The 18,627-nt window shown below is 51.4% G+C and overlaps 7 protein-coding genes across 7 annotated transcripts; 1 reads left to right on the top strand and 6 right to left on the bottom strand.

Moving 5' to 3' along the window:
- Positions 1-420: 420 nt before the first annotated feature.
- IAQ61_001426 (uncharacterized protein) lies at positions 421-879 on the bottom strand (the record flags this gene model as incomplete). Its single annotated transcript, XM_003839682.2, has 2 exons — positions 680-879; positions 421-581 (listed from the first exon to the last, which is right to left on the bottom strand). Exons 1-2 carry the CDS (start codon positions 852-854, stop codon positions 421-423), a joined length of 336 nt encoding a protein of 111 aa, XP_003839730.2. The 5' UTR covers positions 855-879.
- Positions 880-1,653: 774 nt separating this feature from the next.
- On the bottom strand, positions 1,654-4,462 carry IAQ61_001425 (uncharacterized protein; the record flags this gene model as incomplete). Its single annotated transcript, XM_003839680.2, has 4 exons — positions 1,654-2,342; positions 2,629-3,730; positions 3,786-4,276; positions 4,339-4,462. The coding sequence occupies 4 exons, from the start codon at positions 4,460-4,462 to the stop codon at positions 1,654-1,656; spliced, it is 2,406 nt and encodes an 801-aa protein (XP_003839728.2).
- A 1,240-nt stretch (positions 4,463-5,702) lies between these two features.
- Positions 5,703-7,209, bottom strand: IAQ61_001424 (uncharacterized protein; the record flags this gene model as incomplete). Its single annotated transcript, XM_066095093.1, has 3 exons — positions 5,703-6,360; positions 6,577-6,679; positions 6,771-7,209. The coding sequence occupies 3 exons, from the start codon at positions 7,207-7,209 to the stop codon at positions 5,703-5,705; spliced, it is 1,200 nt and encodes a 399-aa protein (XP_065954941.1).
- A 1,628-nt stretch (positions 7,210-8,837) lies between these two features.
- IAQ61_001423 (uncharacterized protein) lies at positions 8,838-9,835 on the bottom strand (the record flags this gene model as incomplete). The annotated part of the gene is made up of 2 exons (XM_003839678.2): positions 8,838-9,301; positions 9,400-9,835. The coding sequence occupies 2 exons, from the start codon at positions 9,833-9,835 to the stop codon at positions 8,838-8,840; spliced, it is 900 nt and encodes a 299-aa protein (XP_003839726.2).
- A 1,611-nt stretch (positions 9,836-11,446) lies between these two features.
- On the top strand, positions 11,447-12,874 carry IAQ61_001422 (uncharacterized protein; the record flags this gene model as incomplete). Its single annotated transcript, XM_003839677.1, has 1 exon — positions 11,447-12,874. The coding sequence occupies one exon, from the start codon at positions 11,447-11,449 to the stop codon at positions 12,872-12,874; it is 1,428 nt and encodes a 475-aa protein (XP_003839725.1).
- A 682-nt stretch (positions 12,875-13,556) lies between these two features.
- Positions 13,557-13,865, bottom strand: IAQ61_001421 (uncharacterized protein; the record flags this gene model as incomplete). The annotated part of the gene is made up of 1 exon (XM_003839676.2): positions 13,557-13,865. The coding sequence occupies one exon, from the start codon at positions 13,863-13,865 to the stop codon at positions 13,557-13,559; it is 309 nt and encodes a 102-aa protein (XP_003839724.2).
- A 1,785-nt stretch (positions 13,866-15,650) lies between these two features.
- Positions 15,651-18,044, bottom strand: IAQ61_001419 (uncharacterized protein). Its single transcript, XM_003839674.2, has 6 exons — positions 17,474-18,044; positions 17,241-17,420; positions 16,932-17,193; positions 16,306-16,883; positions 16,070-16,248; positions 15,651-15,987 (listed from the first exon to the last, which is right to left on the bottom strand). The coding sequence occupies exons 1-6, from the start codon at positions 17,682-17,684 to the stop codon at positions 15,727-15,729; spliced, it is 1,671 nt and encodes a 556-aa protein (XP_003839722.1). The 5' UTR covers positions 17,685-18,044; the 3' UTR covers positions 15,651-15,726.
- Between the last annotated feature and the right edge of the window lie 583 nt (positions 18,045-18,627).

The following is an 18,627-nucleotide window of genomic DNA, read 5'->3' as shown; positions in this document are numbered from 1 at the left end:
TAAAACCTACTGCTAGCAACTGCAATCTTTGCGAGTAGCCTAAAGGAGTAATAGTAAATATCAGCCTTGTGATGCAGCACCCTCCTTGTCCGTGAGAGGCATTGTACCTAGTCCCGGCAATTCCGGATAAGCAGCGACCATGCGCTATGGCTTAGAAGAAGCCAACTCTCTCATACGTGGAGAGGATGTTATATGGGGTGACTGAACATAAATCACGAGTATCTGAGCAACTTGCAATTTATATCTCCACTATTCTCTATTAGTATGCGGCCCTTTTCTTCTCAGGTTACGATAGTACACTGTATCCTATGCATGCATGAATAGCTTGGCTATCAAGAATATTACTAAATGTATCATATGGCGAAACTATAAGAAGTGTTCGTCCGAGCTAACGAAAATTAACCGACGAAAAAAGAAGGTCTATCGACGGGAAAGCTTTGTCTCATCCCTTGATTTACCTACCTCAAGGCCCCATGTGGGATTTTTTTTATATAGTGTCTGCGATTGCTGTAATTCGCTTCGCCGCGTCATCCCATATCGCACACAGTCACGATGGTACGATACGCTTACTCTGGCCTCATCTTTGCATGTTTCATATGTCATGTGCACACAAGGTATATCCATGCATCAAACAAGTCATGTCCGTGCATCAAACATTGATCTTCCTTTGGCAACTTACGCGATTCAGCGAGTGAAATGTGAAAAGCCCCTTTGAAACCTTTGGCGCGCATTTCCTGCTTCGACCGACGCTGGGACATATCTAGCGGTACTGCGATGCGGATTCGCTTGGGTCCCTGCTGATGTGTCTTGAGAGATGGTGGATAAGGGTGGTTGGCGGTGGGGTGGTTAGGCATGGGGTTGTTGTGACCGCCGCCCTTTCTTTTCCCTTGTCATACCTTCTTGCTTCATCTCCCGCACCACTCTCATTCTCACTCTCGTTCCCATTCCCATTCCCATCCCCCTCCCCCCCTCCCAAACTCCCACACCTATCCTCCTCGCCCGCAAACCCCTCCGCCCGTACCATCACCTTCCCAAACCCAGCAATCGCCTCCCCCAAACCCAGCGACACAGCTACCTTGCCAAACCCAGCCCACCACGTCTCCAAACACGCCTCCAACTCCAGTCCAGCGTACCTGCATTGTTGAATTTACACCCGCACCACATTGTCGCGCGAACACGTCTTCAGACAGACTTCCATCGTCTGCGCGCGCTCGCGCAGGAACAAGACGAGTTTGTTGCAGGCGATCGCTGGCGTGGAGTTGGTCCCAGGACTAGGTTAGGGCGGTGCGAGCGTGCGTGCAAAGGTATTTTCATGCCTGGTCGAGGCGGATATGTGGGTGGTTGTTGGCGTCGAGAATCGGGGGCGTGGGACCATGGGCGGGTTTCGTCGAGGAGGCAGGCGTGGTCTTGGAGGGGGGTTTTGCACGGTATGGTTTTGCAGAAGGAGGTGGGGGTGGTGTTAGTGGCGGCGTCGAAGACGATGTTGTGGTGTGGATTCCACGTGTGGTTTGTGGTTGGGGTTGGGATGTGGTCTGTGTGGACGCTTCTATCTTCCACACCGTCCATGCGACCGGATGCTCATCATGCGCGCTCTGCTTCCTCAATGTGCTTGGAAAATGTCTCCTCCTAGCTTGTTGCAAGCGGTTGTGCGGTTTATCGAAGATGTAGACGGGAGAAGTCAGCGGAGCCTCCTCGCGACACTGCTGCCAGGTAAGTAGCTTGCCTGTGAGCGGATGAAAAGGCGTTGTGAACTCGCTGGATACTCGATTGAAGATAAGCCGCAGAGATACTCTTCATGGAGCTGTAGAATGCCGGCATCGGGATTCGAGCACCTTGGTTTTTGTAGCGCAGTCGTGACTCGAAACGACACTCACCGAGCATGTACAGGTAGCGCACTTCGTGTACCTCGAGTACTGCGCGGGCTTTGTCGACGGAAAGTGGCACGCGATACTTACGCAAACCGCCGTTTGGGTCGAAGTAGTTTCTCAACGGCGCGGTGGACAATTGCAAGAGATGTTGGCCGTGTGTCTGCTGGACCCAAAAACGCATTGTCTGGTACTGAAAGCTGAGCGCAGCTTGCACATGGGTGTCGGTTGCATGTCTGACTACATCTTCGTTAAGAACGACAGCTTGAACTGGGACTAGAGCTAGGGCCGTAGGAGGCTTTTTTGCGACTTGAGTGAGGAGGTCTTGGTGCTTCAAAGTCTGGTTCGTGATGGCTTTGACAGTTTTGATAGCGTTGCCAGTGTCTCTGCTATTGATGCGGAACTCATCGAGGAAGAATTGCTCAGTGCCTTCTCCGTCACGCGACAATTCTTCATCTTTTGCAGCTTCATCACACGCTGTTTCTATGGCGTCTCCCCAGCATGCTTGGAAGAACCTACTTGTCCAACTGGGTCACATTGCTTCGGTTCAAAAAATGATCCAGGCAGTAATCGACCCTTATCAACGTGCTCGTCTTTGTGCTTCTCTTGTTACAACGCACCCACCTAAAAGACATTAAATAGAATTCATTGCAGAAACCATGAAAATTGCTATATACAGTACATTCAATCCCCTCCTATCACAGCAGCATCAAACCCAACAACCCCGCAACAAGCACAGCCCCAAGGGATCCCGCACTCGCACCCAAACGAGGCGCCGCACCCGATGCCTGCGTCGGCACTGGTCCTGATGCATCGCTCGTGCCATTGGTAGTACCATTGCTAGCACCCGGCACCCCCTCCCTCTGCCTATCCACCTGCGCAATCCTGCCATCGAGTTGGATGTCGACGGGGCTCTGGGCGAGGATATATGCCGTCAGCACCTCATCCTGGGTATCCAGGGTAGCAAAGTCAGTTGTTGGCAGGAAGAAGTTGTCGCCGCCGCCGGCGATGAAATCCAGAGTGACAACTTGATACGTGGTTTCGTTGCGCAGGGGCTCGTCGCCAATGGTGACGGCGATGAGACGGGTGCCGTTGGCGTTTTCGGGGTTGTATTCGATTTTGATGCCAGAGCTGACTTGGAGAAAGGAAGTGACTTCTTCGTTGTTGAAGAGGTTGACGCCGGTGACGATGCCCTCGAGGACCGACCAGAGGTAGGATCCGTTGACGGCAATTTCGACGATGGCGTTTCCAAAGGGGAAGGAGGTGAGGACTTCGCCGCGGGTAATGTCGCCGCTGTCGATGGTGGCGCGGATGCCGCCGGCGTTGATGAGGGCGAAGTCGACGTCTTGGCTATTGTTTCTGCGGTAGGCGAGCATGGCGTCGGCCATGAAGTCGCCGAGGAGGCATTCTTGACGCTGGCAGGAAGATTGGTCGAGCGGGACGTTGCTTGTTCCCAGGACTTCGGCGGCGAATTCTTCAAAGGGACCGCGCCATTCCTCGATTTGGCGTTGCAGGTCTGCATCCTGCTCGGTGGTGTTGGTGACGTGGATGGGTGCGCCATGGTAGGCGAGGATTTTACCAGAGGGATCGTAGGTCACGTCAATGTAGCCAACGTATTCGCCCCAGCGATAGGCGGTTACGATGAAGACTTCGTCTCCGCCTTTATTCTCGACGATGGTGGGGTACTTGCCTTCTGCGTCTTCCATGTCGCCGAGCAGAGTGTGTGAGTGCCCACCCATGATGAGTTGGAGGCCGGTCGTGGCTTCGGCGAGCTCCTGGTCCTTTTCGTAGCCAATGTGCGTGATGGCTGCGATACGGGTGATGTTGGTGGTGGCTTTGATTTCGTCAATGGCTCCTTGTACGGACTGGGCGATATTTATTAGCTGTTATGTCGATGGGGAGGCTTGAATCTGTACATACCTCGACTACATTGGAAAATGTGGTAGACTCGTCCGGGTTACTGATACTGGGTGTCTCATCCGTTGTAACACCGATAAGTGCCAACCCATATTGTTGAAAGATGTGGTATGGCTTCACGCTCCTATTGACCTTTTCATTTTCGCTGTGCACATTGGCGCTGATGATGGGGAACGTCAGGTTCTCCAAGAATTGTCCCAACTGCTCATCACCAGCATCGAACTCATGGTTGCCGAGCGTCATGGCCGAAAAGTTGAGCTGATTGAGCGTCTCTGCGATTTTCTCGCCCCCATAGAAGGAGTAGAATAGGGTGCCTTGGAATTCGTCGCCGACATTGAGCCAGAGGCTGTCATTGTAATTCGGGCGATTCTCTTCGATTACGGTTTTGATCCGGGCGTAACCACCATAGCAGCCGCGCTCAGGACGTGTGCAGTCGGTCCCCGAAGAGCTGAATTCATCGAGATGGGCGTGGACATCATTGACATGGAAGAAGGCTTGTCACGTGAGTGATGGTCCCAGTCAACAGCTGGGAAATAAACCCTCATTAGGCACTCACAGATGTTAAAGTTTCCCTCAGCATCCAAACCTCTCTTCGCCAATCGCCGACTGTACAAAGCATCCTCGGCGGCCACGCCCACCGTCAGCGCCGAAAGGGCCAATGACCATGTAGGGAACTTCATTATCGCTGATCTCTACCGGTACCGGTACTGTGCCGACAGATACCAGATGCCCAGAATCCCAACTCCACAGTACAGAATCTCTGGAGCTCGCAGCAGAAGTCACGATACAATGACGATACAACAACGCAGCAGACGCCTTCATTTTTCCCTCACCCGCGCGGCTGCAGCATCCTTATGTAGCTCCGTCCTGCATGGCCGTTTTCTTTGCGGTGCTCTCCGCCGGTTTAGCCAATTCGGTCTTGGCTCTGGTCGCGGTACCGGTAGCTACCAACGGACCTTGGCACATGCCTCTTCTGCCCTGGCGCGCTGCCGTACTTGATAACGAGTGTCCAATCAACGCTTCACGTGCACCCTCCGCCGAACCTGTGCAGATCCCCGGGGATGACGAACCTGGATACCGGGCTTGTCATTGCTGTCGGCACGTGGGCTTGGTACGGATCTTGGAGTGCGAATGGAGCTTGATTGCCGACCGAGCGCGGTTCGGTAAGAGACAATGGTGTGTGGAGGTTGGAACATGTGCACGCCGCAAGCATGGATGGCCAGAGTACAAGGATGGTTGGTGTCAATGGACTCCGGGTGGGTGTTGACAAGGTTGGCGAAGTTGGAGACGCCTAGGTAGTGTGTGAATCCGGAGTGTTGGACCAGCTGGGCTTAGGCGGGGTTGTGGGGGAGCGCTAGTAGGTAACCTCACCTTGTCTGCAGTCTGGACTTGGTTCTATAGATAAGACCGTCGACGGACATGTGGACATTGATGCTGCTATCTATTATTGATCGAATGACACGCTGGATATACAAGATTTACCATGAGCACGAAGGGACGCGCTGCCACACCATACAACGGTGCCATTATCACCCCAACCACACCAGTCCATTACCACCGCGCTGCCACACCATATCCATCACCGCCGTTGCCGCACGAGGCTTCCCGAAACCTTCCTGCTTCCGAGTCAGTTTGCTATCGTCAAGCATCATATGTGGACTTATCTTTTTGCAACGAAGGAAAGAGCTCGTTGGGAAAGCGAGGTCCCACCACATACCCCGCCCTGTCGACAAGGACGCCTCGCTTTGTTTTTGAATTGTCGGTGAAAACCTAGAGTGGCTCGTTATCTGTACGCCAACGGGGAGGAATACTACATTACCGGATTGTTGTATCATGTCCATCATGAGACCAGGTACCATGCCAACGACATGACTGTCGAACCCCTCAAACCTTCACTCCACTTCAGCGCTTGGCCTCTGTCTATTGCCCAGGCTTGACCATCTCGGAAGGAATGGCCACATCTTGAAAGGATCCTGGGAAGCGGCCGAAGACTACAATGCGCCCCATACTGGCGGGCGCGCTCGGGCTGAAATCAACGGCATTCATAACGGTGCCGATGTCCTCGTACTGGATAACACCGTTCGCCTGGAGAGCGATCTTGAAGTCGGTGTTGCCATATTCGAGTTGGCCGAGGCGCTCACCCGCCTGGGATTGTAGCTGTTCAGCGCGTTGGACGGCAGCGTAGCGTTGAAGAAAATGAGGCTGGAGTGTCATGGGCCCGTACCCCGTGTGCTGGAACATCCCCTTCGTACCCTTGGGGCCGCGCGTAATGGGGCACTTGAATATCGCGTTCGTGAGCGGCCACCATTCAGGAAGGTCATATGGAGAGTCGAAGACTTCGCAAAGCTGCTCTACAGAGTCTTCCATGCTGTAGACCCTGGTGTTGAAAGGACCTTCCATGAACTGTACAGTCTTGGTGGGGCGGACGGTGTCGCGCTGACGCATAGCGGACTTGGGACCAGAGACTGATGGGACGATGGGGGCCGTGGAGGGAGCAGCTGCAGTGGGATTGACGGGCGCAGCTCTCGCACGTTTGGGGACGGGTGCCGCTGTAGGCTTGACTGGGGCAGCGGCATACCTGGCAGCTGGCAGCTGTTAAAAACATATCACACATTGAATCGGAAAGAAGCTTACCTCCTGTGCCACGCTTGAGGAAGGCGGCCGCCTTAGACTTGCTAGGGGCCTCGACCACCTTGGGACCTTTCTTGGCTGTCACTCGAGCCTTTGGCTTCCAGGAGACTACATCAAGTTAGCACCGATTCACTCCAATCATGTGGAAGGTACTTACCCTTACTGCCACGCTTGTGATACGAAGTCGTTGGAGGTTTGACGAGGGCAACGACTTTTCGGCGGGCAATCTTGACTATGGGGCGCCTGGGGATCCGCGACGCTGAGGACTTGACTGGAGCAGCGACGGGCGAACGAGCAGCCTCGACTGGCAATCATGTTAGCTGAAGAGTTGGTCATGGGGGCAATGAGTCGACTTACTTGGCTTGGTCAAAGGCCAGACCAGAGTGGGCAGTCTGGTAAGGCCGCGGTCGGGACGGGGAGAGGGGAGGATGACGGCGGAGATGGAAGAAGCTGGCGAAGCCAACTGGTGCCCAGTCGACTTGCGCGCGATCTGGGTCTTTTTCGCTGCCTGGTGCAGTACAGGTCTCGGGAGCATGGACTGCTTCGAGTAGACCGGAATCTTGGAAGATGAGGAAGCCAGCGAAGCCAGCTGGTGCCCAGTCGGCTTGCGCACAATCTGGGACTTGGTCGCTGCCTGGTGCAGTACAGGTCTGGGAAGCATTGAGAGCTTCCGGCAGACCGGAGTGGAAGTTGAAGAAACCGACTTGATCGGCATCAGCATGATAGCTGGAATCTTGAGTGGCGAGCAATGGGCCAACGAAGAGGAGGAAGTGGGGGGTGCTGCAAGTCGAGCCATTGATATGAAGCGAGATGGAGCAGGTGATATTTGGGTATACAAAGTGTGATTGCAGTGTGAGAGTGCAAAAGTGTGTGTAGGCCAAAAGTGAGGAGCAAGAGATGTGGTGGGCGTAGACGGGGTTTTGTATTGCGCTGGGCAGCCGCGATGGGAGGCAGCTTCCCGGGCAACGAGTGTGTAAACGGCCGTCGAGGTGGAAAGAGGCAGGAACGACGTGGACACTGAGAGTGGCAGAAGGCACGCACATGGAAAGAGGCAGGAGCGTCGTGGACACTGGAAGTGGAAGGCACGCACATGAAAGAGGAAGACACACACATGAAAAAAGAGGCAAGAACGAAGTCGACGCTCGAAATGGCGGAAGGCACGCACATGGGACGAGAGCCTGCAAACGGGAGATCTAGTAAACACTGAAACAGCGTGGGCAGCATATCTACGAAAATCTCATCGGGAGGGAAACCATGTGATTCAGGAGTGAGCCAGCATTGATAGAGAACGTGTGATTTGGGACTGAGCCAGGAATCATAAAGACATGGAGATGCTGGGAATCAGACGTGATATCAAGAAAGGGCCCGAGATCAAGACGACGAAAGTGCTCCACCACGATAAATTCATGTGATGCATCACATTGGTAAACTCTCGAAACCCAATGTGAATTGACTTGGAACCACTGCACGAGTATCAGGAGTAGAGGCATGGTTCTACAGCGGCAGACCCAAATGTCAGTCTATTAGTCCATCAAGACGAAATGTATGTACTATATTCACCAGCAGTGCGGGCATGAGTATATACCAGCGAGAGACGAGTCAAACTTCGACGTGACGGTCAAAAATGGCATGAATTCTCAATGAAACAATATATCAGATATACACAAAGCCTACCAAGTTACATCTCCACCACACCTCCACACCAGATAACCCCAGTAACGCATCCACATCCCAATTGCCCACATTCATATCCAAATCCACAAGCACACCCCCGCCCCCAACCCATCATCGATCTACAATCAAACATCCATCCGCACAAAGATCCCTGCAATTCCTGTCCGCCCAATTATTCTAGGTCCGCATATCCAAGCAATCTTCTCGCAATAAGGACGACAAGATGGGGGCGCACTGAAGGCATCAACACATTGCTGGGCAACGAGTTAATCAATGCAGCGGGGCGGAAGAGGTGGGTTGCAAATCACATCGATGCAGGGTAGTTGTGTCTGGGTATCTTTATGTTGGGGGTGTACTGATGTATGTCAGTAGTGGGGATGATAGGGTGGGTTGTTGCTTGATTACTTGCGTCGTTGGTTACGGGATTGGGAGGTTGGGAAGAGGTGGTCATGTGTGTATGGGATGTGGGTTTGATGAGCTCCTGTTCTTGAGACTTGCTGCGGGGAATGAGGATAGCATGGAAGAGGCTGATTATCTACTACTGAGAAGAAAAGCCCAGTTCTCGGGCATTCATGTGTAGGATTTGGAAAATCGGTATGTAAAAACAAAGAATTGAATACATGTCCAAAGCATACCGGTATGATTTACGGATATCGTCCAGGACTATAGGATATCGATCCCTTCCCATACCACATTCAGCCCTTCAGTTCCACTTCAATTCCACAGCCCACCCCCCTCCTCGAAATCATCCTAATAGTCATCATCGTACCTCTGCTCATCCCTCCCCTCATCATACGCATTATCCATACGATCATCAAACCTCTCGACATCACCAACAGCATCATCCCACCGATTCTCAATATCCTGCGGTATATCCTCGACCTCCTGCACCTTCTCGCCCGTCCAGCGCGCCGCATTCTCAGGCAGATTCTCAACATCATCCACAGCATCGTCGAAGCGCTGATCCACACGGTCTTCAAAGTTCTCGGCGCGCCCGACCTGTTCGCCCGTCCAGCCGGCGGCATTTTCAGGAAAGTTTTCCACGTCGTTGACGGCATTGTCGAAGCGCTGGTCTACACGGTCCTCGAAGTTTTCTGCGCGCCCAACTTGCTCGCCTGTCCATCCTGCAGCGTTCTCTGGGAGATTGGAAATTTGGTTGCCGAATTCGTCGACGCGGTTCTCGACGCGGTATTTGTCTTGTTCGAAATCGTCTTCTGTGGTTGTTTTGTCAGTACTGGATTCCCGCTGCCAGTTTAATGTATTCCATGAATACAATGCGGCTAAAGAGATGGGGATCATGCTCAAAACCTACTCATCTCTTCTCCCTCATGCATCAACAAGGCACCCCCAGCAACACCCGCCACACCCGCAGCTGCATACTTCCACCCATTACCTCCCTGCTTGTTTTGCTCCTGGCCTTGATGTTCATTATACCCGCCCGAAGGATTCCCATAGCCACCCTGTTGCTGCGCATAGCCTGGCCCAGGATAGGTAAAAGTACGCTCGCCAGACTGCTGATTCACAAACAGCCAGCGATTATCACGAGCATCCCACTCCGCGATCCAGGGTGGGGAGACAGGAGGAGGGCCCTGGGATGAATTTTGTGGAGCGCTGGGATATGGCTGTTGACTGGCACCACCGTACTGCTGGCCGGCGCCGTTGTATTGGTTCTGAGATTGTTGGCCCTGCTGGCCCTGCGATTGGCCCGAGTGCGTGAATTCTGAGACAAGGTCTTTAAGGAAACCCATGGTGTGGGGCTTGTGTGGAGTTGGGTATGTGTGAGGGAAGGAAACTTGCGAGATTGTATGAGGAAGAATTGGTGATTTGTGGAGGAGGAGGATGTTCTTCGCAGAGCAGTCCTGCGGTATTTATTCCCCCCTCCCCAACTCCCTCATTCCCACATGGCCACTGCGCCGACTTGGTTCCAGACAGACATCTTGCTCGTTGGAGGCGATGATCACAACTGCAGCTAATGTCAGAGTACGGTAGGTAGTCGGCTCAAAGCGATGCTAGGAAGCCCCTCGAAGAAAAACTCAAATCACAAATCACTCATGCAGCTTACTACAATCTCCCTCGCATTTACACCTCCAACACCACCGAAACAGACAACTTCACGTAGCAAGTGTCCCAATCCCCCCGGCGCATCGCGGAATCATAGCATTCACAGTACATATGCTACGTCATCTCACCTGCGACGTCACCCTCGACAGAGCCACGACACCGCAACCCTCACAAACAAAAGGTTAAAGACAGACAGGCAGCCCCACCATTCGGCCCGCACCGGCTCCGCACCGCTTTGCGCGATTCGCAGCGCGAGATGCTGCGTAAGCTTTCTTGGCAAAGCTTAGCGATGATCTAGGGCTGCGCCTCAATGGCTTGCGAATGCACAGCCCGGTTGGGTGGCTGTGTTGCGGTTGTTGCGGCGCTGAGGTTGGTGGGGAGAGGGAAAGGGGGAGGCATTTTTTGAAGGGGTTGAGCCACAGGTGGAATGGTGAGAATATGGATTGGAAAAAAAAAAGGGGGGGGGGGGGGGGAGATGGGTCCAGTCCTCCCTCATTGATACCTACCAGCTCTGAATATCTACGTGCGTTTATGCGCCGTAGACCTGTTACTAGTAGGTACTTACCCATCTACTAGCACTTCTATGGTATGATACTTGCATGGTAAGCCATATGTGAACTTGCTGGGTTGCGCCCTCTCAAGTTGTATGAGGTCTCAACACGATATGGCTACGCTGAAGCCGCACGAAGCACTCGCAAGTCAACCGCGATTGGGAGCCAACATTCATGCCCCTTCATCTCCGAGTGTTTTCTGATTGTTGAAAGGTTGTGGAGTGATTTGGAAGGCTGAATTCTGCCTCGCCTGTTCACATCGCAACCTCCTCTTTACTCACAACGACAATGATCAAAGCTCACTTTGCCATACCTCCATTTTGTTGTATCAGATAATCAGCAATGATAATATGTACCGTCATGTCAAATTGGGTTGCTGGTGGGTAAATAACACACGCGTCCACATTCTTGCAAGCTGATTATCCAAGCGCGAGAGGAAGCATTGGTAGAAGGAGCACGATGGACGAATGTTTACTCAACACCTTAGGCCAGGTGAATACCAGCATACTACTTTCAATAATGGTAACTATGCCGCAGAGTAGTTTATCGTATATATACTTACGGTACCTAGATTCAGGTACAAACGCAAACGCCAAGTCTAGCCGAGGCTTCCCGCCGACTTACCGGTATCGATTACCGTTTTTTTTTATCCCAACATCCGTCAACGCCAACACGCCAAACACCAAAACCTCTCCACCAACCAATTCTATCGTACCTTTCCTTGCTCCCCTATAACAACACTCAGTTATGCCAAAACGCAAGCGCTCGTCCCCGGCCCCCGCCCAATCGCGCGCCACAGACCCCCTTACCCGTCAAAAGAACCTCTGCACCGCACGCCTCACCGCCGCGCAAAAACCTCTCATCGCCGCCCTCCGCCTCGGCGCGGGCTTCGAGCGCCAAAAGCACAGTCGGCGTAAGAAAACAGCTGTTGCCAAAAAGGACACCAAAGCGCTCGAGCGCCTCGAAGCCGAATATGCGACGCTCAAGGGCTTGGACATGGAGAAGCTTGCGGACCAGCATTTGCGGCGGACAGTGAGCAAGGTGAAGAGTTTGAGGGAGGCGGAGGCGCTGAAGGAGTATGTCGAGGGCTTGGAGAAGGGAGGGGAGGTTACTACAGAACTGTTGAATGTGAGGGCGAGATTGTACAAGGTGGACGCGGTTAGAAAGGTGATTGATGAGGTTGTGGGCGATCTAAAGGGTATTTTGGGGGTAGGTGGGGGTGCTACCAAGGAAGTCTCGACGAAGGATGATGGCAAGGAGAAGAAGCAATTGAAAGCTGTGGACAAGGAAGATGTAGATATGTTGCATGGTAGCGCTGAGGAGGGTGATCCGTACGACATCTTCAGCGCAAGGATAGCAGCGCCTTCATCTGGCGAGGAAGACAGCGAGGCTTCTGTAACAGATGACGAACGACCACCGAGCATAGGCGAAAGCGACAGCGAACACGACGAAGACGACGACCTTGAAGCTGGGTCCGCAGGCTCAGAATCTGAAGCTGGCGCCGACTCCTTCGAGGCCTTTGATGACGTCAATGACGACGACGACGACGATAACGAAACTGCCCATGCAAAAGCCAGCACACACATCACCAGCCTCTCCCGCTCCATAGCCCCACCCTCCTACATGAGCGACTCCGAATCCGACTCCGACACTTCCACCCTCGCACCCAAGAAAAAATCCAAACTCGACCTCCAACCCCCAACAAGCTCCACCTTCCTCCCAGGCCTCAGCCACGCCGCCTACCTCTCCGGCTCCGAGTCCGACGCCTCCGACCTCGACGTCGACATCGCACCGCGCAAAAACCGCCGTGGCCAACGCGCACGCCAAAAGATTGCAGAGGCGAAATTCGGCGCTGCGGCCAAGCATTTGGAAAAGCAGCGGCGCAATGAGGGCTGGGATGCTAAGCGTGGTGCGGTGGGTGAGGAGAAGCGCGGAGGTGCGCGTGGGCGCAGCGACAATGTGGCTCGGGGTCGGGGACCGCAGCAGAGCGGGACGAATGCAGAGCCGTTGGGTGACAGACGGGGTACTGGTGCTGGTGCGCCATTGAAAAAGGACAGAGATGACAAGGGGGTATTACACCCCAGTTGGCAAGCAGCCAAGCAAGCCAAAGAAAGCAAGAAGTTGAAGATTGAAATTGGGGGGATGAAGACGGCTAAGAAGGTGGTTTTTGATTAGAGCAAGCTTGCTTGGTATTTTATTCGAGATGACTGGATCTGGACGCTGTCATATGTTTATGAAAACCTCATCTAAACAATACCTTCTCCTTCCCTCTCAACTCAAGCATCACCCCTTCACCTTCACCAACCCAATCCACCCACCCCCGCTCACCCCCTCTTAACCCTAGTAACCTCCCCCCGAAACACCTTCGTCCTCACATACCACGGATGCTGATGCTGATTCTGATCCCCACCCCCATCTTCACACTAGCATACCGACTCTCCATCCCCACCCCACTCACACCCCTAATATACTCCCCGCGCTCCGTCTCACCCTGCCCCATGCGATCTAACTCGCCGGGCTGCAGGCGCATGAGAAGAGTGGGATGGTTGGGAGATTCACTTTAATAGATCAATATCAAGACTCCGTTACCCTACTCCTGTGACTCTTCCCACGTGAGTTATCGAGGCTGATTCTCCCGACAAGGATTACCAGTAAATGCTTGCGGTTTTAGCAATAGTCGCGAAATTACCACAGGACTCGCGTTTTGAAGATCAACAAGTCACGGGTGCAATTCAATCTGTTTTTGCTCCTTGATCAAATCAGTCCAATTCTATTTCTTCGTCATTGCCTCTTTGGTTATGAATACATGGATCAAAGAGCTTTCATTCCACGTCCAACCAGGACAGAAGTTCTAATCTCATAGAACCCTGCAACATGATGGGTCCTCTCTTTTCCGTATAAACGCACTTGGAACTCGCCCTTCCGCAATGTCTTCTTCGTCAAATCTGCTATATTTCTTCTTCTTTGTAGGGCTTTCGTTGGTGTCGGGATGATGTGTATCTGCACCCGGGCCTGATGAGGATCCAGCTTGATCATCTGTGCCGGACTTCTTTCCAGCATCGGCGTTTTTGTTTGCAGCAGAGGACGCTGGCGCTTTCGAAATTATTGCAAGCTGGACACCTGTGCCAAACTTCTTGGAACCCGTGGCAGTTTTCTTGTCAGACATGGCTGTGGTATGTTTGATGGTGTTCAAAGGACTCGGTTTCTTCAGTGAAGGTTGTTGTTTCTTTCTGTGGTATCCATCGTTGTTCAGGGTGCGAAGCTTATTTATATGGCGATACAATGACTGCTCCGCGTATGTGTCGTTCAATATGACATTTCAGTATGACACAAACCAGCTCGAGCCAGGTATATGAGTGCTTCATGTCGCAATGATGGTTTTGCGCCAGAAATTCATGCTTGATGAGTGAGATATATGATTCATGTTCATCTCTGGAGCTTTCACTGGGCAGTGTCTGTGTGATTCGTAGGAGCTTAATAAGCCCTCCTACTTGTCCTCTTCTCTGTTCAGCGTTATCGGCTACTGTTATATACTATATGGTGATATGCCATCCGAAGATTGGTTACATGACACTAAAACCGTGGATGATCTTGGTAATTTGGTCAGAAAAACGCAGCCAAGCTTTCAAAAGAAAGTGAAGTTGCTTATCGGATTGACCAGCGCGGCCGCAATAGTTCATAATTCCCCTAAGAGTCAGAATTAGGAGTGACATGAACGCAGGCCCCAATGACCACAGCCGTACAAGTAGCGCATATAGCATGCGGTAACTATATAGATAAAGGAAACAACAGTCAGCGTGATAAATCCAAAGGTGCGATATGCTAAGAGGTAGATAGCATAACGTTTTACAGTCAATAAGTGAGTAATGCACGTTTTGCTAGGCGTATACATGATGCTCCAGTATCTCGCTCTTCCCACAAGTGCTGAACAGCTGAACGCTATGATTTAGATAGTTAATATATATTTTAGCGAGCACGACTCCTAATACTCATTCCTAAATCAGTGATTAGACAGTCAAATTCGTATTGCATGAACTCTTAACCAAGACATATAAATAATAACATAATATAATATAGCCAACCCTAGAATCTAAAACGCAATTCCTCTATTTATCCATCTTAGAATTCCAACACCGTCGCTTCTTTAGCAATTAAGTTCTTTCAGCAATCCAACTGAACATTTCATGGCTAGCACTTCCGCGAGTATTGTAAGCAGAATTCACCACCTCTACGCTGCGCAGCACATTTTCCTGTTCTTGTACGCTTGACTTAGCCCTTTGCCACAAAAAATAACTTCAATGCCTGTCCTTTACCTGGAGGGGATGTGCACAAAAAAATTCCTGCCATGGCGACTAGTATACTGCGACCTGCATGCAGGCTCGCCAAAAGCAAAAAAAAGATTGGAATGGTCAAGAGGAAGGTCTTGCCCGGACTCGAACCGGGGTTACCAGAACACTGAATTGGAGGATCAGAATCTGGAGTGATAACCGCTACACTACAAAACCCATTTGTTGGGAAGATTCTTGCTCAACTGATGGCATGGTTGGTGCTTGATAAGTATATAACCTTAATTACAAACGAGGAGGAAAGGCTGGAAATTCATTGTGTTGAATCTCGGCCATGCCGGACCTCGGTTTTGTGATGGTGGGGTGATTGCTATGGCGCAAGTTCGGCGAATCAATATTAGCTCTTAAATTAGGGCCGGGAGATTATCTTCGGCAGCGTCGGATCATGCGATCAGGGGACTGATGAGATGAAGAAAATAGCATATTCAATAATACTTAGCACGTCGTGAGGAAAGAGAGAATACGGGGCTGCTCCTAGTTGACATGGCTGCAAAGGTTAGGACTTTTGCCTACAGTGCGCATTATTTAGTCAAGAGGCCACAGCAATACCGCTGAGTGTTCGACATGTCAGTTGGTGTATTCCAAACGCGTGTCACTCTTTATCATCTCATCAGGACAACTTGAATTTTGATTACTGCGACATACTACGGAGTACTTCTCGCGTATTAGGCCGCTAAACCGTCATTCTTCCCACCAGCTCGCATTGGCTTGCTTTTGCCCCGAACCAGAAACTCGTCGCATTCGTTCCTCGTCATTATTATCCCCTGGTATTACAACGTCCATCTCCCAACTCATTTGTTCGTCCATCCGGCTATATCTGTGGTCGCTGTGTTCCATCTGCTTTTCCACATTGAAAGTTGCTTCTTCCGCGCGCGCGCGGTCTTCAAACAGGAAGGCGAGTTCTTCCAGTGTACGACCGTAGGTTTCAGGAAACATGAAGTACTATTCATTGGCCGTTAGTGGCGAGATGGAACCGGTGCAACGGATGAAAAAGACTTTTTTGAGGGACGGGGAGAATACTCACAATGAAAAGGATCTCGAAAGCCAGCCAGGCACAATAGGTAATGAGCCACTTCCATTTGATAGTATTCAGCCCGATTGGATTAACGAAAGTGGTAAAAAATGCGGCTGAACGGCCAAAGAATTGAAATATCGTGATACCTTTTGCGCGATGTGCAAATGGAAACAATTCTACCAGGAATGCTACACATTGTTAAAATCTTTCCCTGTCCGGGATCAGCCTCGACGCGGCCAACTTACTGTATGTCAAGGCGTTGTATCCAATATTATAACATGCCTGGTAAATGAAGATGATCGCAATCGTCAGTCTTGCCGGTGCCAATTTCCGCGTTGTTGTGTACTGCTGTACGGCGACCGTCCATATGATATAGCAACACAACAGACTGCTCGCACATATCAGGTACATCTTTCGTCGTGGAAACCGTCTGACCAGCAAGCTGATGATCACAGCATTTACCAAATTCCAACTGTTCAAACCCACGTTGATTTTACCAATGAACTCTGGATCATTGTAGCCAATCAGACCCAGCAAGTCGTTCAGATAGTATGATAAGAGGGTGTTGCCGCTCCACTGAGTAAAGACGCCGAGGAATGAACCTATGATTACACGTTTGCGCAGACCGGGGACGGTGAGGAGTTCGAGCCAGGAGCGCTTGGAGTTCGCAAGTTCAATGCGGATCGTATGGTGGATTTGGGCCATTTCGGCGGCGGCAAAGCGTGAAGTGTAGTCGCCTTCTGCGTGATAGGTTACAATTGTATGCCAGGCTTCTTTGTGACGGTCTTTTGAGATGAGGAAGCGGGGTGATTCGGGTATGAAGCTGTTGATGTCAGCAGGAAATAAAGACGCCAGAAGTTGAGGAATTTACAAGATGAAAATGATTTGGAGCAGCGAGGGGGCGGCTTGAAGTATAGAGGGTACTCTCCAAGCCCAGTCGCTCTTGATACTAAGCGTGGCAAAGGATATTCCAGCCGCGATAAGTGACCCGACGAACCACAACGCGTTGAAGAGTGATGTCATGATGGGCCGTTCTTTCGGATATGCGAGTTCGCCCATCAAGGAAGAACCCGCAATAATGCAGAATGGAATTCCAAATCCAAGTAAGAACCTCGCTCCAATGTACATACCAACTATGGGTTGTTAATACGATGTTCTGTAACTTCTTTGGATGACCTACCCCTAACTGATAGCGTTTGAACTAATGATCCAACGACCATGATCCAAGACCCTATAAAGATTGCCCAACGTCTTCCGAAGGTATCGTTTACATATGGCACAATTGGCAAAGAGCAGATAGCCCCTAGATTGTATGCGGCGGAGATAATACCTAGAAGCGCACCTCGAGGGTGGTTGAAGTCTAGACAACGTCAGTAGCGATTCGATAATTCTCTAGGTATTGTCCTCGCTCACAGTCATGCCATGCTGGCGCGATTTGTACAGCATTGATCATTTGCGAATCAAAGCCGGAAGTCATCTCGATGCCGATGCATGTTGGTAGTAACAACGCGTAGAGCCTGCGGAGATTCCTTTTCCTATACCAAGGCGTATCGTCCAAGTCGACGAGTCGGGTTAGCACAGGCTCAGCCTGCCTCGCAGAAGATGCAGTGCCCGCAGGCGACATCTTGCCTTGAGGGTGGTCAAGGTGAGAGGCAAGATCCCCCGATGACGTTCGAGATGTGTAGTTACGTCTTGAACACGAGTTCAATGTCTACTGAGCGATGGATATTAACAAGTCTCTACATAAGCAGAGATGCAATTAAGTTCAAATGCCTAGAATGTGCGGCGTGGTCAGAGGCTGCAATGATCAACATGGAGGTATGTCGGCGAATGCGGGCTGCCATAAGACGGCTGGGGTAGACGCTTTGGGTTTTGCCCCGCATGCTTGTGTAGCAATATACAGCACGCATCTGTGACGCTCGAGACGGATCTTTGACTTGCTGGCAAAACGAGGCAACGCATGTGTTGACTCTTTTTGAGTGGACGAACCGAATACAGTGACTACAAACCGAAACTGCAACCCCAGATAATTGCATGCCACTACCTTTGATAGACCCGGATATCAAAACCAAATAGCGTGCTTTATTTGCCCGGGTTTGACAAATCTTAACCGTACGGGTGCCCCATGAGCACACCACGCGGCGTCATATCGACAATGTGCCAAGTAGGGTAAATGAGCCATAAGCAGCTTGAAATTTAGCGCTGTGCCACACGCACCTGTGTGAACGTTGAGCCCGCGAATTCGGACACGACTGATTAATTCTTCCTTCATCCTGTTGCCTGTGCCGCATACCGGTATGAACTAGGCTCAAGAATTTTGTCGGTTGGTTCGGGACCGAACTTCTGGTAAGTTTTCGGTAGGGCGGAAATCTACCTATTCACGGAAACTCTGGTCGCCGATTCTATTGTACAGACGCCTCGGCTTTCCAATGTACAGTAGTGGTGAGCGGGTGGTGTAGTTCTCCTTTCACAAGGTAGTACATTGGTGCATGAGATGTGATCTGACCGTCATGCGCATCTTCTATTACCTAACTAGTGTTCTGACTGTTCGGATGACTGCATGTAGC

This window comes from Plenodomus lingam, assembly GCF_022343315.1.
Source record: "Plenodomus lingam strain CAN1 chromosome Unknown contig_12, whole genome shotgun sequence".
NCBI classification, from domain to species: Eukaryota; Fungi; Ascomycota; class Dothideomycetes; order Pleosporales; family Leptosphaeriaceae; genus Plenodomus; species Plenodomus lingam.
The sequence above is the reverse complement of the archived record's forward strand: the minus strand, read 5'-3'. Positions and strand labels throughout refer to the sequence as shown.

Excerpts from the sequence above, each read along its gene's own strand:
- IAQ61_001419 (XM_003839674.2), bottom strand. The coding sequence starts at position 17,684 with ATGTCGCCTGCGGGCACTGCATCTTCTGCGAGGCAGGCTGAGCCTGTG. Across the intron at positions 17,421-17,473 it reads CGCGCCAGCATGGCATGACT|ACTTCAACCACCCTCGAGGT; the intron begins GTGAGCGAGGAC and ends GACGTTGTCTAG. Across the intron at positions 15,988-16,069 it reads CTTTCGAGATCCTTTTCATT|TACTTCATGTTTCCTGAAAC; the intron begins GTGAGTATTCTC and ends GCCAATGAATAG.